General features: G+C 43.2%; 1 protein-coding gene and 1 long non-coding RNA gene across 4 annotated transcripts in view; both read right to left on the reverse strand.

Annotated features, from left to right (window-relative positions):
* Positions 1 to 8,066, reverse strand: part of UGGT1 (UDP-glucose glycoprotein glucosyltransferase 1) — a 66,575-nt gene extending 58,509 nt beyond the window's left edge. For 2 of the 3 annotated variants that reach the window (XM_048505605.1, XM_048505602.1), the window contains exons 1-5: positions 7,848 to 7,979; positions 4,711 to 4,850; positions 4,366 to 4,448; positions 2,743 to 2,873; positions 1,266 to 1,378 (exon numbers count right to left, since the gene is read on the reverse strand). In XM_048505605.1, coding sequence (XP_048361562.1) covers positions 1,266 to 1,378; positions 2,743 to 2,873; positions 4,366 to 4,448; positions 4,711 to 4,835 — 452 coding nt within the window. In that variant the 5' untranslated portion in view covers positions 4,836 to 4,850; positions 7,848 to 7,979. Of the gene's footprint in view, positions 1 to 1,265; positions 1,379 to 2,742; positions 2,874 to 4,365; positions 4,449 to 4,710; positions 4,851 to 7,847 lie in introns of all 3 variants that reach the window. The other variant, XM_048505603.1, reaches the window with a different exon arrangement.
* Positions 8,067 to 13,104: 5,038 nt separating this feature from the next.
* LOC125437480 lies at positions 13,105 to 14,158 on the reverse strand. The gene is made up of 2 exons (XR_007245219.1): positions 13,940 to 14,158; positions 13,105 to 13,429 (listed from the first exon to the last, which is right to left on the reverse strand). It is a non-coding gene; the product is annotated as an uncharacterized LOC125437480 (long non-coding RNA).
* Between the last annotated feature and the right edge of the window lie 351 nt (positions 14,159 to 14,509).

Here is a 14,509-nt window from a genome sequence, read left to right on the forward strand (position 1 = left end):
AATTATGTCTAAAAATTGTGCTAAAGCTCAAAGAGCCTACAATGGTCTCATGGAAGAATCAAAGGCAATCCACCAAGAACAGTTAAAGTGAGAAATTCAAACGTTGCTCTACTTCCTTAAAATTAGTGTGCTGAATTAATGCCCAAAAGAACATCATCTCTGTTCCCTTTTGGATATGAAAATCGTATCTGAATCCATGTGTTGGTTCTCATTTCCACACAAATAAGGAAATATTGTATGCAGCTGAGATCAACATGGTCATTTTAAATGACATTATACATCAAGTATGCTTAAACATTACAGACAACCTTAACTGGCTTAAAACCACTGACTGCCCTCCCTGAAACCATTTTCAAAAAACTTTTTAAAAATAAAATCTACTCTGGCAATGTTTCCAATAAAGTTACTACCCTCGTAATATTGTACAGAAGGAAGTGTAGGCAAGCAATTTTGTGACAAAAGATGAATGAAAAAAAAATGAAAGTGAGAATCCACATATTCCTCCAAAACTACCATTCTTATTATTAAGTCTATACAATCCTCAGTTTTAATTCTTACATTAAAATGTTCCTACACCCCCAACAACACAAATCAGAGACTGAGTTGTCTCATTTGGTTCTGATTGATGGCAGGACTGATTAATCCTCCAAGGACACTTTTAAATTTACAAGTCATATTCAAAATGCACCCAAGAATACTGAATAGGAATGTGGACAAACTTCATAAACAAACAAGCAAACAAGCAAAATCTGGTAGAAAAGTACAAGTTTAGTGTGTTCTTATTAAAATTAAAAAATGTTGGACCCTACCACTTTCGCACTAGTGTAAGAAGAAGGAAAAGAGCCTTTTAACCCTTGAAAAAGCTATGCTAATGGGTGCTGTGTGGTTTCCGGGCTGTATGGCCATGTTCTAGCAGCATTCTCTCCTGACGTTTCGCCTGCATCTGTGGCTGGCATCTTCAGAGGATCATCCTCTGAAGATGCCAGCCACAGATGCAGGCGAAGTATATCAGGAGAAAGAATACTCTTAAAACCAAACCATGCAACCGAAGCCCTAACACCAAGTGATTCCGGCCGTGAAAGCCTTCGACAATGATATGCTAATGATTATGGAATTCATATGGACAAAAATCGGCACAGGATAGGACTTTAGTTCACAGACAAATTGGACAAAATCCACTTTTCACCCATATAAGTGGATCCAATCCATAAAAACAATAGTTAATTATTGATTTAAAGGTCTGTTTTTTAAAAATATATATATACCTTTCTGAAGCCATTTGTAAAAGTAATCCAAGTTGGTCAAATTCACAAGTCTTCTCTCCGTGGACCACAAAGAATGCATTGCATCCCTTCAGTGGGGGCTCATCAGCAGCTATCTGTATTAAAATATACCTGTTATTCTATGGTGCCAATCTCCTTTATCGGGGGGGGGGGGATAAAAGCAACAAGATTTAGGGACACTAATTCCAATGGATAATATCTTTGCAGCATATTTTTAGAAACTATAAACTACTGGTAACATATATATGACACCTTTCAACTCAAGGTTCCCAAGGCAGTTCACAATAAAATCAGAACCCAAAGCAAGAACAGTTCATACATGACAAAATTAAATCATGCAAGAAGAGCAACCGTTAAGATCTCTATTTAAAACCATCAACGGTAAAACTACATTGCAAAGCAAAAAAATAGGAGGGCAACAAGGGCTAACTGACATCACATGCCTCTTGTCCTCAGAGAACATAAATGTTATCTGCACTTCAAACACAAAGGTGAAGGCACCAGGTGAACAAATACAGGGAGAGAGTTATATACGCTGGGCCACATCAAAATGGTCAAAGAGTCTCTATCATCTCTGTCCTTCCCAGCCCATATGATCCAAGCAAGGAAGGCAAAATCAACCGCTCAAATTCTTCCAAAGACACATTGTAGGCACAATAAAGACCACTCCATCGCAGACGCAATCAAGAGAAGGCATTCATCATGGAGCTATACTGAACATAGAGGGGTATTATTATTGTAATTTTCTTCCATAAGATCCATCCTCCATTCCACCCCAATTCCTTCCCAACAGACTGTTAGTAACTGTTGAGGGACAGTGGGTGGGTACTGAGAAGAAAATCAAACATGCACAATACTGGGAAAGTTCTCTGTGAGGCTGAGTGTGTGTGTAAAGCGCTACCAAGTCACAGCTGACTTAGGGTAACCCAGCAGGGGTTTTAAGAGACTAACATAGGTGATTTGTCATTGCCTTCCTCTACATAGCGACCCTGACATTCTTTGGTGGTCTTCCATCCAAATACTAACCAGGGCTAACCCTGCTTAGCTTCTGAGATCTAATGAGAGGAAAGTAGTTTGGGCCATCTAGGTCAGAGCCTCTGTAATCTTAAAAGGGGAAAACATACTTTTAAAAACAGTTGAAGAAAGCAGTGTTTCTGCAGCCCAATAGTTTTCTTGGCTGACATGAAGGAAGTGGAAGTGTTACAAGAAGAGTTCATCTTAAACTGTCAGAAAAAATTCTGCACTGGCAGGCAACAAGGGAGGGCAATTCATCCACCACCTCAGTGTGGTCCATCAGAATATTATCAATCATGATGTAAGCAGGAGTTTCAGTTATTGTCAGTGAAGGGGAGGGGGGCAGGATACTTCTTTTAACTTTCTTTTAAACACATAACTGTTGCCTGTGCAAAACAACAATCCTGTTTAAGTATCAGAAGATTTAGCAAAATTCTTTACTAACCTGCTGAAAGGCCTGAACAGTAGCAGAATAAGAACGTAAAGACAAAGCAAATCTCAACAAGTTCTGCTGCAATAGTGAAAGATTCTCGGAAGCTGCCTTCAGGACTACATTGTAATAGGAATACTCATTACCTGCGAAAACACAAGGCAAACTGTTTACTTGTTACACAGAATTTTTTTTAAATGACCACAGGTTTTCACAGCTCATATCCCATTACCTAAGCAGAATGTTCCAATTATTCCAATTAATTTGAAATGTATATATCTCCTCTTCCCTATTACCTAAAGATGGAGTTAGCATGCAGCCAACTTCAAGATGCAATACATTTCCCAGACAATGCAAGACATTACCAGCCAGTACAGTTACATCCATCTTCAAAGTGAAAATGAATTTCTACAGGGTTCTCAATATACTGCCCAATATATTTCTTCTAGGGATTCCAACTGTAGATTACTTTCCTTCAGCCTTGACAATGAAGACTACTTTCCTTCAGCCTTGGGCTTGGAAATTCTCTTTCTCCACTTTACCATTTGGTCACTGCAAGCAGCACAGTGTTGTGGACTGCTATGATATAGAATGGGAAGAGGAGACCTAAGAGGAGAACAACCTGCTCTCAAACCCCAGTTGGCAGACCCTTCCAGCAAGGTGCACCCTCCAATGCCTTCCCAAAGGACCCTTGAGCCAGCACCAACACTGCTCCTGAGCTTGCACAGCCCTCAGGACTGGAAGACCCAATATGGGCCTTCCCAGAACCAGACCCACCACTGTCTCCCAAAGTACCCCAAGAGCAAAGGTGGCAAAGAGTTAGAGAATGGTACAGGCACAGGAGTGTAGGCCTGGCAGCCTGAGGCCACCCTGCTGCTAAGGAACTGGTAGGAGAGCCCAAGAAGTCACAGGATCTGGGCCCCAGTATTCCTCATGAGTAGAGGAGCTGATGCTACTTATGTGGATGAGCCTAACAGGATCCACCAACACCTGTAGGGAAACTGTCTATATAGAAGTCCAGCCAGTGTAGGATCAACTTCTCCACCGCCTTGCTGATGATTCTAGGAACCTTGCTACCTGATTTCTGGATTATGCTATTGGACCCCAGACTATGACTCTGGACTGGGAACTCCACAACCATCACTGAAAGACTGTTGTGGTTTGCAATTTGCCTCCAACTTGGAAGTAAGACACAGTTTGCTATGGTAGTTGTACACACAACTATGTTTACTGAGAGTCCTTATCCATTCTGGGCACTGTTTTTGAAGAGAACTCATTAAGAATATCTTATGCCTATCAGGCATAAAATACTAATCAATTTCTATTATGCTTCCAAGCTTAAGCTGTAATTAATGCTAAAATATTAATTTGAAAGGTCAGTATTGTTGACACTTTTATCAGCATTTATCCAGTTTTGAAAAGAGATTCTTCTTCCAGCAGTCAGAAGGGAGAATCAGTAGATCTTGCACAACTGTGACTAGATCATGCTGGATACAAACCTGCCAATTTACAAATAACAATGAAAATACAGTTTTAATGTCTGTCCTTTATGTGAATGGCCTTTTACAAGGAATTTTAATTTTCTAAAGAAAATACTGTATCACATTTTAAAAAGCAATCAAGGAAGGCATTTATTACCATCATGATGAGATGATCCAAAGTCTTGACATGTTTCAACAAAACTCCAGAATTTCTCTTGACTTTCTTCTGCTAAAAATTCACTGAAGAAAGGGTAGGAAATTATTAAACATTTCTTTTAAGGCTGCAATACAGTGTTTAGAGAACAGGCCATGAGCCAGAATGTATCAGGTTAAATTTCAATGCATTTAGTTACTTTTAAATGTATCTTTTAGCCATCCCCCAATCTAGAATAAAGGTATTACAAATATTAGGCTCATAAAGGAGTTGCAAGGGTCATAGAGATTAAGTATGTGAAGTACTTTGGAAGATAGCTCCCCCATCTCTTCCAACCAACAGCCTTACCTTGCTTCAAGTAATAAAGATGTGGAAAACCATTTAGTAGTCAAGGAAGTTGTCACAGCTTTTGAATCTGCTTTTACTAAGGAAAAGCTCACCCAAATTCCAATAAGTGCAATAAGAAGTCCCATTTTATACAAAAGCACCTGAAAAACATGAAGAAATTTATCTTGAATTCTGCCTCAAAACCAGAAGCACAAGCAATTGCAATACAAATGGAGAGGTCTAAACCATAGGATCTGCAACCTTCTAAAAACTAAAGACATCTCTGCAGCTATTCAGTCTGGCTCTTTTAAAGTAACGAGTTTGGATCCAATCAGTCTCTTCAGAAGAAATCCTCTTCAGAAGGATTAATTGGCACAGAGAAGAAAAGAAGTGGGTCCAACCCAATTATTGAATTAAATCATCTGTGAACATAATGCTTATGAACTCCCTTATGAATGTAATTTAAAAGTCTTCAATGTATTGTCAAAGTGAGAAACACAGAATGCAACCACATGTACTCATTGCTTCAGGTGCCTTAACATAAAAAATCAAAAGGCTGGAAAAGGCTTTTTAAAACACTAGGAACTCTTTGCCTCAAAACTATCAAAATGTAACTTTAAAAATCCAGCATGTGCAATTGTAATAAAATGAAATAAGAACCAGGTTGAGCCCTAAGATCCATCAGTGAGACAGAACTAACAGCCACAGTCAATAAAGATAAATGATTTTTTAAAAATTGGCTTTTATTTAAATCATATGTTAACATAAAATGCTTTTACGTGTTTGCTTCATTTATACCCTGCTTTTCTCCCCAGTAGGAATCCATTTTATCCCCAGAAAAGCCCTATGAAGTAGGTTAGGCTGAGAGCATGTGACTGGTCCAAAGTCACACCATAAGCTTCCATAACAGCATAGGACTTTGAATTTAGATCTTCCAAATGCTAGTCCAATATTCTAACTACACTAACCATCTTTTTGTGTGGTATGATACAAGGTATTCACTTCATGTTTAACTAAAGTTTTGTAAACAATTTTTAGTAATTTATTCATTCATGATTAATTTTTGAAGGGCTGCAAGAGGTTTTGTGATTATGTTGGAGAATTTTGCCTTTCACCTGGGTATCATCCTTGTCTCACTGGGTAATGGTTACTTTTTCATGAGTTGTTTAGCCTACAGCAGTGGTGGCGAACCTATGGCAAAGGTGCCAGAGGTGGCACTCAGAGCCCCCTCTGTGGGCAAGCGCAAACAGAGTGCCCCCCCCCCCCACATCTAGGCTGGCCTGGGCCGCTGGGCTCAATTATTAGCATTAAACCTAAGACCTAGTTTTGGGGAAACAGTGTAGGTAACCCTGTTAAGTGCTGTTAAACCCCACTGACTACCACCAAGCTTACTCCTGAGTAACGCACGCCTTGGAGCCAACCGTTTTTTTTAAACTAAAACCTCAGTACTCAGGTTAAATTGCCGTGTTGGCACTTTACGATAAATAAGTGGATTTTGGGTTGCAGTTTGGGCACTCGGTCTCAAAAAGGTTTGCCATCACTGGCCTACAGGGTTATTATTTTCTTTCTCTTCCTTTTCTGTTTCATTCTTTCTTAATACCTTTGTTTATTGCTATTGAGTTTTTGCAGGTTTAGAGAAACAGGGGGAGCCAAGTTCAGAGGACAGAGACAAAACTTTGCCATGACAAGTGCTGCCAATTACAACTGAAAAGTAAAAATGATTTGTACTCTTCATCCATATATGTGTTATAAAATAAAATGTACTATAAATGTTTTAAAAGATAAAATAGTACAGGAAACCCACCCAACATCTGTTCCCCCTGTAGTGCATGTCCCATCAGTTTCAATGGTATATCAGGATGATCCCCCTCAGATGGCCATTTCACTATAACTTTTGAACTTAACTCTTTTCTGTCATGCTGAATCTTCTAGTTTGTACACTCAGACTCTGTTACTGCTTGCAGTTGGGGCATTTAATGATGCAGTTGGCACTTTGCTAAGAGTTTTATATACTGTTCAATGCACTTTGTATAGCACATAAACCATTAAAACTTGATTTGGATAGAATATAGTTTGTTCACATAGTTGAAAATTACTGTGAACGAACCCCAAATTTAGAAAAAAACAAAGCCTGTAGGGCTGGCTGAACTATTCCTGCACAGAAACTGCCATATGTTTGGAAATGACTCTCCTTTCTCAACCATCTTCCTTCATATTCACTATGCACATAGCTTGCAATGTTAGGTTCACTAATATTTGAGTTCCTGAACAATCCAACTGGTTGGGAAAAATGCAGCTATTTTAGAGGACTTTCAGTACCACATAGTAACTAAATTACCAAATACTTTAATATTTCTAGCAATAAGCATTTTTATTATTTGCTATATGAGCTAATCTTTACATTTTAACATGTAATGGCCAAAACCAGCACATACAAATATTTCACTGCATTGGTGGAAGGGTATAGATACAGAGTACATGCCCAATAGTTGGCAATTTTGACACCTGCAAAGCTGTGCTAAAGGAAGAAACTAAAAAGCTAACACCCCCGCCCCCCCAAAAAAACCTTTAAATTTTGCCCAATCTGGAATTTCACTAGAAAAACACAAGTAGTACTTCAGAAATGAAACATCTTCATGAGCATCCTCCAATGTCCACTATTAACGTGAAGCCCAAGGTGAATTACTGTGGCTCTCCGGGTATACAGCCATGTTGCATATGTAACAAAAATCGGGGGGGGGGGGGGGTCATGCTGATTCAGAAGTACAGCTCAGTTTACCATAATACAAACAGGACACGTGAAATACGAAGTGGTTTATTTCAGCTTAGGTTTTCACTGAGACTTTCAGAATAAAGTCTGTATCCACACAGGAAGTGTCACTTGTTTAACCGGCAGCTTTACTTCTATCTCATAAATTCAGGCATAAAGAACACGTGTAGAATAATCAGACTTCATCGACTCAGCGAAAACTGGAAACACAACCTCAGACTGTAAGCAACGTTTTGCTCAAAGGACCATACCAACTCTCCCACCCTCTGCCCAATGCTTCGTCTCTTGCATCTCTGCTTTCTGAGAGCCCGGCCCCAATCGCGATCCAGAGTAGCCTCTCAAAAGGCGAAGCTTTAAGGAGCAGAAAGATCCCCGACGGCACACGTACCACTCCGTATTCGGGACCGACGAGGATGGCAGCCTACCCGGCAAACGTGCCTCCTTCCTACTTGTACCTCTGTACTACTGTACCTGTAAATCACCGCCACGCTCTCTTCCGGCTTCTGCAGCTACGGCGCCTTCGGTTTCCCGACCTCTCGCTTCCGGTTCCGGCCCCGTTGCCGGCTACCCAGAAGTGTCAAGCAAAGGAAGGAACCATTGAGAAACCTCCTGTATAACGAGCCGATCTGGGAGGTGTTAGGGAGGCTGATCGCGCCATCTTGGCTGAGGGAGCATTCGGGTATGTTCCAAGTGACCGCCAGGGGCGCTGCTGCACATCAAGCTGAAGCAAAAAGCCGCCTTCCAGTGTTCCCTAGAGACTTGAGTTTAAGATTTACAGTGCAATCTTATGCATTTATTCCAGTAACTACGCTGAAATCATGAATCGCTTCTAGACATTTTATACACCATCTATAAGAACAGGGCTGAACGTTTTATGACCAACTAAGCACACCAATGTGTGCCCAGTGCTTGACAAGCCCCTGTGCTTTTGTATTACTAAACATACAGCAAAAATGTTTTATTCAGGTGACTTTACCCTATTAATATGCCGCACGTGGATTAAGGATAAATTATGCAGGTCTACATGCTTAAAAATTCATTCTGCTTATTGTTCTACCCATCAGAACAATCTCATATCGCAAACGTAGGATACTGACTTACGGCATGTTGAATCAAAAGACATGTTGAGTTTTAACTTATTCCCAAGCAGACATGTTTAGGTTCCAAACTCTGGTGTACTTGTTTGAGCTGTTATATGGTTTGCCTGAAGCTTAAAAAGACATTAAATTTCTCTACACATGTAAATTAGCAGGGAGCAAGCTTTTCCTAAGCGGAGAATGATGCAATTCAGGGTTATAAATCCTAGTTTTCTTTATCAACAATGAAGGCCACAGCCTGTTTCTTTCTATTACTTTCTGCCACGTGACTATATAAAGAAAAAGCAAATCCAAAACAGTGCAGGTAGAGGCTTATTAACTTTATATCCTGCCTTTCTCTTCAGTGGTGACCTGGAGCAGTTTAAATAATTTTCTCAATTTTATCCTTACAAGAATCCTGTGATGTAGATTACAGCCCCATTCAAGGGGTTTTTATTTGAACCATTGCTTACAATCCCAAATCCAGGGAATCGAGGGTAGGTTCTACCCCAGAAAGACCTGGTGTGACATCTTGGGGTCATTCTGGATGGGACACTGTCTCTGGAAACCCAGGTGGCAGCAACAACCAGGAGGGCCCACCAACATCTCTGGCTGGTGCACCAGCTGCACTTTTTCCTAACCAGGATAACCTGCCCACAGTTGTTCATGCTCTGGTAACCATCAGATTGGATCAAGGGCGTAGGTAAGGGAGGGGTTCTCGGGTTCAAACCACCCCCCTTCATGTCTGAAGCTCCGCCCCTCCGTTTGTGGGTTTTAAAAACCTTTTTGTGTTTTTTTCGGGTTTTGGCCTGCAGGGGGCGCATTGTTTGGGCTAGCAGCACCAAACTTTCAGGGATTGTATGGACCACTTTTGAGGGTCCAAAGTTATGGACCACTTTTGAGGGTCCATAACTTTGGACACCCAGAACCAAACTTCACCAAACCTTGGAGGTATTATCAGGAGAGTCTCTTATTGATACCACCCAGGTTTTGTGAAGTTTGGTCCAGGGGGTCCAAAACTATGGACTGCGAAAGGGGGTGCCCCCATCCCCCATTGTTTCCAATGGGAGCTAATAGGAAATGGGGGCTACACCTTTGAGGGTCCATAACTTTGGACACCCTGAACCAAACTTCACCAAACCTGAGTGGTATCATTAGGAGAGTTTCCTAAAGATACCCTGAAAGTTTGGTGCTTTTAGCTTAACAATTGCAGCAGGCACCCCCCAAATTTCACCAGATTCTCCTTTTAAATCCAACCCCTTCGGCATGGATTTAAAGGGAGAATCTGAGGTCCTCCGTTTAAAGAGGAAGAAGAGTTTGGATTTATATCCTCCCTTTCTCTCCAGTAGGAGACTCAAAGGAGCTTACAATCTCCTTGTCCTCCCTCCCTCACAACAAACATCCTGTGAGGTGGGTGGGGCTGAGAGAGCTCCGAAAAGCTGTGACTAGCCCAAGGTCACCCAGCTGGCCCATGTTGGAATGTACAGGCTAATCTGAATTCCCCAGATAAGCCTCCACAGCTCAAGTGGCAGAGCAGGGAATCAAACCCAGTTCCTCCAGATTAGAATGCACCTGCTCTTAACCTCTACGCCACATTGAAAGTGATGCTTTTTCAGGGTGGGGGGTGGCAGCATCACTTTCAATGTTGTTTAACTAGGGACCCCAGATTCTACCTTTAAGATGGATTTAAAAGGAGAATTTGGGCTCTCTAGTTTAAACACCATTGAAAGTGATGCTGTTTGGGGATGGATTCCAGCATAACAGCGGCTGCCCGTGGGGGGGGGGGGCGCAAAACTCAGATTTTGCACCGGGCTCCATTTTCCCTCTATGCTTCTGCCCAGAGGGGAGGGCAGAAGGAACTGCTGGCTGCCAGCTGGGAGCCCAGCTGGTGGGGGCAGGGGAGGGCAGGGCAGGGGAGTCTGCTGTCCCCGGCCTTGGAGAGCTGCTTTTATAAGCGCTAGGCCAGGGGCAGGGCTTGGGAAGGCATGGCCATGCCCTAGGGGTGGGGGGGTGCCCCCCCAAACCCCCTCCCATAAAAAATCTATACCTACATCCCTGGATTTGATTATTGTAATGAACTATACTTGAGGATGCCTTTGAAAATAGTCCAGAGGTTTGAACTGGTGCAGAAGATGTCAGCTTTGCAACAGGATCACATCACCCCTATTCAGAAGAGTATGCATTGGTTTCCAAAGCACTGCTGGGCTCAATTCAAATTGCTGGCAGTGGTGTAGCACCTACGAGGTAGGGGGGGTTCTGGGGCATTCCGGGGCTGAGCAGGGAGCACCACAGCAGGGGCACACGGCGTGCACGTGCCCCTAGGTGCAATTCTCCCTCACTCTGCCCCTGATTGCTGGTATTTAACTATAAAATCCTATATGGTTTTTTTACCTGAGAGTGCATCCACCCATATATTCCTTCCCAAGATCAGAAAGGGAGACCCACTTGGCTGTGGGACAGCCCGGAGGACCTTCTCTACAGTGATCTCTATGTTGTGAAATGCCCTCCCTCCAGAGGTTCGCCGGGCACCTACTCTCTTGGAGTTTCAGCACCTGGCAAAGACTGTCCTCTTCATTCAGGCATTTGGCTGACTCTCCCCCTGCTGGGAGAATTCCCACTGAGATGTCTATATGCTCCTCCTTTTTTTTGCAAGGGTGTGTGCAGGAGATTTTAAATTGTTGGTTGTGGTGGGTTTTCTGGTCTGTGTGGCTGTGGTCTGGTAGATCTTGTTCCGAATGTTTCGCTTGCATCTGTGGGTGGCATCTAACCCTGTTCAGGTGTGTATGGCCCGTAAACAAGGGAGACCGACGGAGGATTGTCATTTTACAGTTGGAATTTTACTGCTTTGATTTTATTGGTGTATGGTTTTTATTGTAACTCGCACAAAGATTTTGGTAAAGGTAGGGAATAAATGTTAAAAATGCAAATGTAAATAAATAAAATATGGAACTTCACAGTCCTACACTAAAGATAACTGGCCCCAAAGCCAATTCTGATGCCAGTCAGTGTTAAATGATTTGAACCAGTCCACCCTGATGCCCAGTGGCATACCAGGCCTAAATGGCACCCAGGGGCATGACCGGCTCCCCACTCCCCACTTATGGGAGCCAGCAGGGAAGCTGGGGGAGGGCAGGGCTCAGAAGGCAACTTGTACAGACACCGTGACACCCGCCTCCAAGCCCTGATCCCCGGCCGGCTGGCTCCTGCCCTCCCCAGGCCCTGGAGCCAGTGTGCCACTGCGGCACCCATCCAAACTGCACTGCCATCCTCCCTGCTGCCCTCCTCATCCTCCTTGGAGGGGGGGAGCAGAAGCTGGCCTGTGGCCACAGCAACCAGCTCAGCTGGTGAGCGGTGTCCCAGCACAGGGGGAGCCGCTGGGTGCCAGCCGGGTCACTGTGTCTGGAATCCCCCCATGTGACAAAACAGCATGTGCCCAGGGACAGGGCATACCCTGCTGATGGCACGGTCAACTGGATCAAAGATAGCAGATAAATCCAGTTGGAGCAACGAAGACTTTTGTCTACATTCCAACTTGAGGTAATTGATTAAGGTCAGCAGGACCATCTCCTTCCTACTGACCAGCCTGAAAGCAGGGTCTAATGTAGATGAGTTATTTAACAAGAGCTGGAACTGCTCACTCAATAACTGTTCTCTTTTGAACAGTGTGCATTTAAAAAATGGCAGAAATAAACCAAAATATCAGGAAGGTCTGTAATATTGTTTTCTCTGTTTATACAAAGAAAAATGACATTTCTGCAGTCTGAAATCTTTTGCTTAGATTCCAGTTCTGACTTTATCATCCAGTCTTGAAGAAACTTGGCAAGATGCTGCAAAAGCTCTGACTCTTTTCTTCCAGAGAACATATAAGAACAAAGTTTAGAACTGCCAGCATGCTAGCAGAAGCTGATCCACTTTCTCTGAGTACCTCAGGCCAGTATGACAGCATGTGATTGTTTCCCCAATAAGGTCTCTTTCAAATGTATCAGAAACAAAACATGCCTTAGTGGCATAGTGGTTAAGAGCAGGTGTACTCTAATCTGGAGGAACCAGGTTTGATTTCCCATTCTGCTGCTTGAGCTGTGGGGAATTCAGATTAGCTTGTGCACTCCAACACACGCCAGCTGGGTGACCTTGGGCTAGTCACAGTTCTTCTGAGCTCTCTCAGCCCCACCTACCTCACAGGGTGTTTGTTGTGAGGGGGGAAGGGGAAGGAGTTTGTACGCCCCTTTGAGTCTCCTTACAGAAGAGAAAGGGGGGATATAAATCCAATTCTTATTATTATTTTATTGCTTGAATGTTGTTATGGAGGCATAGTCAGTCTGTGAAAGGCTTTATGCTGAGCAAAATGGATAGTTATCATGTAAAAATACACAGCCATCCAAACCCAGCGTGTCATTCTCCCATACCTAGTCAAAGTCTTTTCATCAACACAACTCCAGTCTCCAATTCTGATCCTCAAGGGCTGAGCTTTCCCTCACAGCTTGCTATTTCCTATAATCTAAGCGGCCATTGTAACCTCAGCTTGTGGGTTCTGTGGGACAGAACTTGGAAGTAGTTTGCAGCAACTAATTTTTAAACAAAATGGTTTACTTTTCCTTAACATATAACAGTTGTCAAACATTAACAATTAACATAACACTTCAAGGTCCTGTTTAAGTTTCATTCCAAGTCCTTCTAATTACAGTCTGATAATACCAAGTCCATTTTCTTCCTGCTGGTGGTTGGCTCATGAAGACTCCAGAGGTGGAGCAAGGAGAAACTGTGCCCATTGCGCCGACCGCCCCGCCACATCCTCAGAACGCCATGCCCCCTCCACGGCTTGGCCACGCCTCCGCCGTTGCTCCGCCCAGGGCATCGCACTGCCCCATGGGTGCTACACCATTGAATCTAGAGGCTTGATGAAATGGATTCAATATGATGAAGGTCCCAAAAGACCTCTCACCAATTACACACACAAAAAGCTCTGAAACAATAAATTCTAACATTTACAATATAGCAAAAATAAACTTCCTTCCCACTAGTTCCCAACAACATTGCAGTTACCTTAAACAAGGTGTTAGGAGCTTATAATAATCAACCAAGGCCCCAGTCTGGTAGCTTTGCTTCCTCCAACTTCACCTCCTTTCTGGGTCATCCCATTCTGAACATAGGGGTTACACCATCCATCGCGTCACCTCCAATATCACTTCACAAATCCCTTCATCACAATCCTACCAGTCTAATCATTCCCACCACTCAAGTCTCCCTGTCAACTAACCAAGGATCTGCCACTACAACCCATCCATCTCCCCTTAGTGTCAAATACTGGTCAATTTCAGTTTACACTAGCAAACAATACTAATTTAAAATAGTAATGTTGTGGTATACAATACTAGGTCAGCTGTAATTCTAGGAAGGGCCTCACTTCCAAGCGTTAGGCTGGAGTCCCCTCAGTGTCAGCGAAAGAAGTGGCTGAGGGGGAGGGGCTTTCCCGAGAGTCATATCCTTTTTTTGCTCCCTCCCGCATGGGTTTTAAGTTTTTTAAAACAGTCGCCCTCCTTTGCAACACCTTTTAAAAAACGGCTTCCTTTCCCAGGCAGAACTTCGCTCAAAACGTAAAGACCGACATGGCAGCAATAAGGCGCGGGGATGTGTGGCATGCATGGGAAGGGGAGTGAGGGAGGAGAAGGAGTGAGGGGTGGCATGTAAGGAAGGGGAGGGGGGCATCTGGACATGGCCCACCCACCCTAGCGGAGGGGAGGGAAAGGGAGAAGTGTCATGCAAGAGAAGGGGATGGGGAGGGGAAGGAGTGAGGAGTGGCATGCAAGGGAGGAGAGGGAGGGGGAGGAACTTTCTACTAAAGAAATTTTCTACTAAAGCAAACAGGGGGGTTTAGTACAGGATACGGAACATATTTTTCTTTCTCTATGGTAGCCCTGGAAAATGTAAGTCAATTCCGTCGTGCAGCGCCTTTACATAAAGGCTGACAGTTCTC

The sequence above is a fragment of the Sphaerodactylus townsendi genome, linkage group LG08 (assembly GCF_021028975.2).
Source record: "Sphaerodactylus townsendi isolate TG3544 linkage group LG08, MPM_Stown_v2.3, whole genome shotgun sequence".
NCBI classification, from domain to species: Eukaryota; Metazoa; Chordata; class Lepidosauria; order Squamata; family Sphaerodactylidae; genus Sphaerodactylus; species Sphaerodactylus townsendi.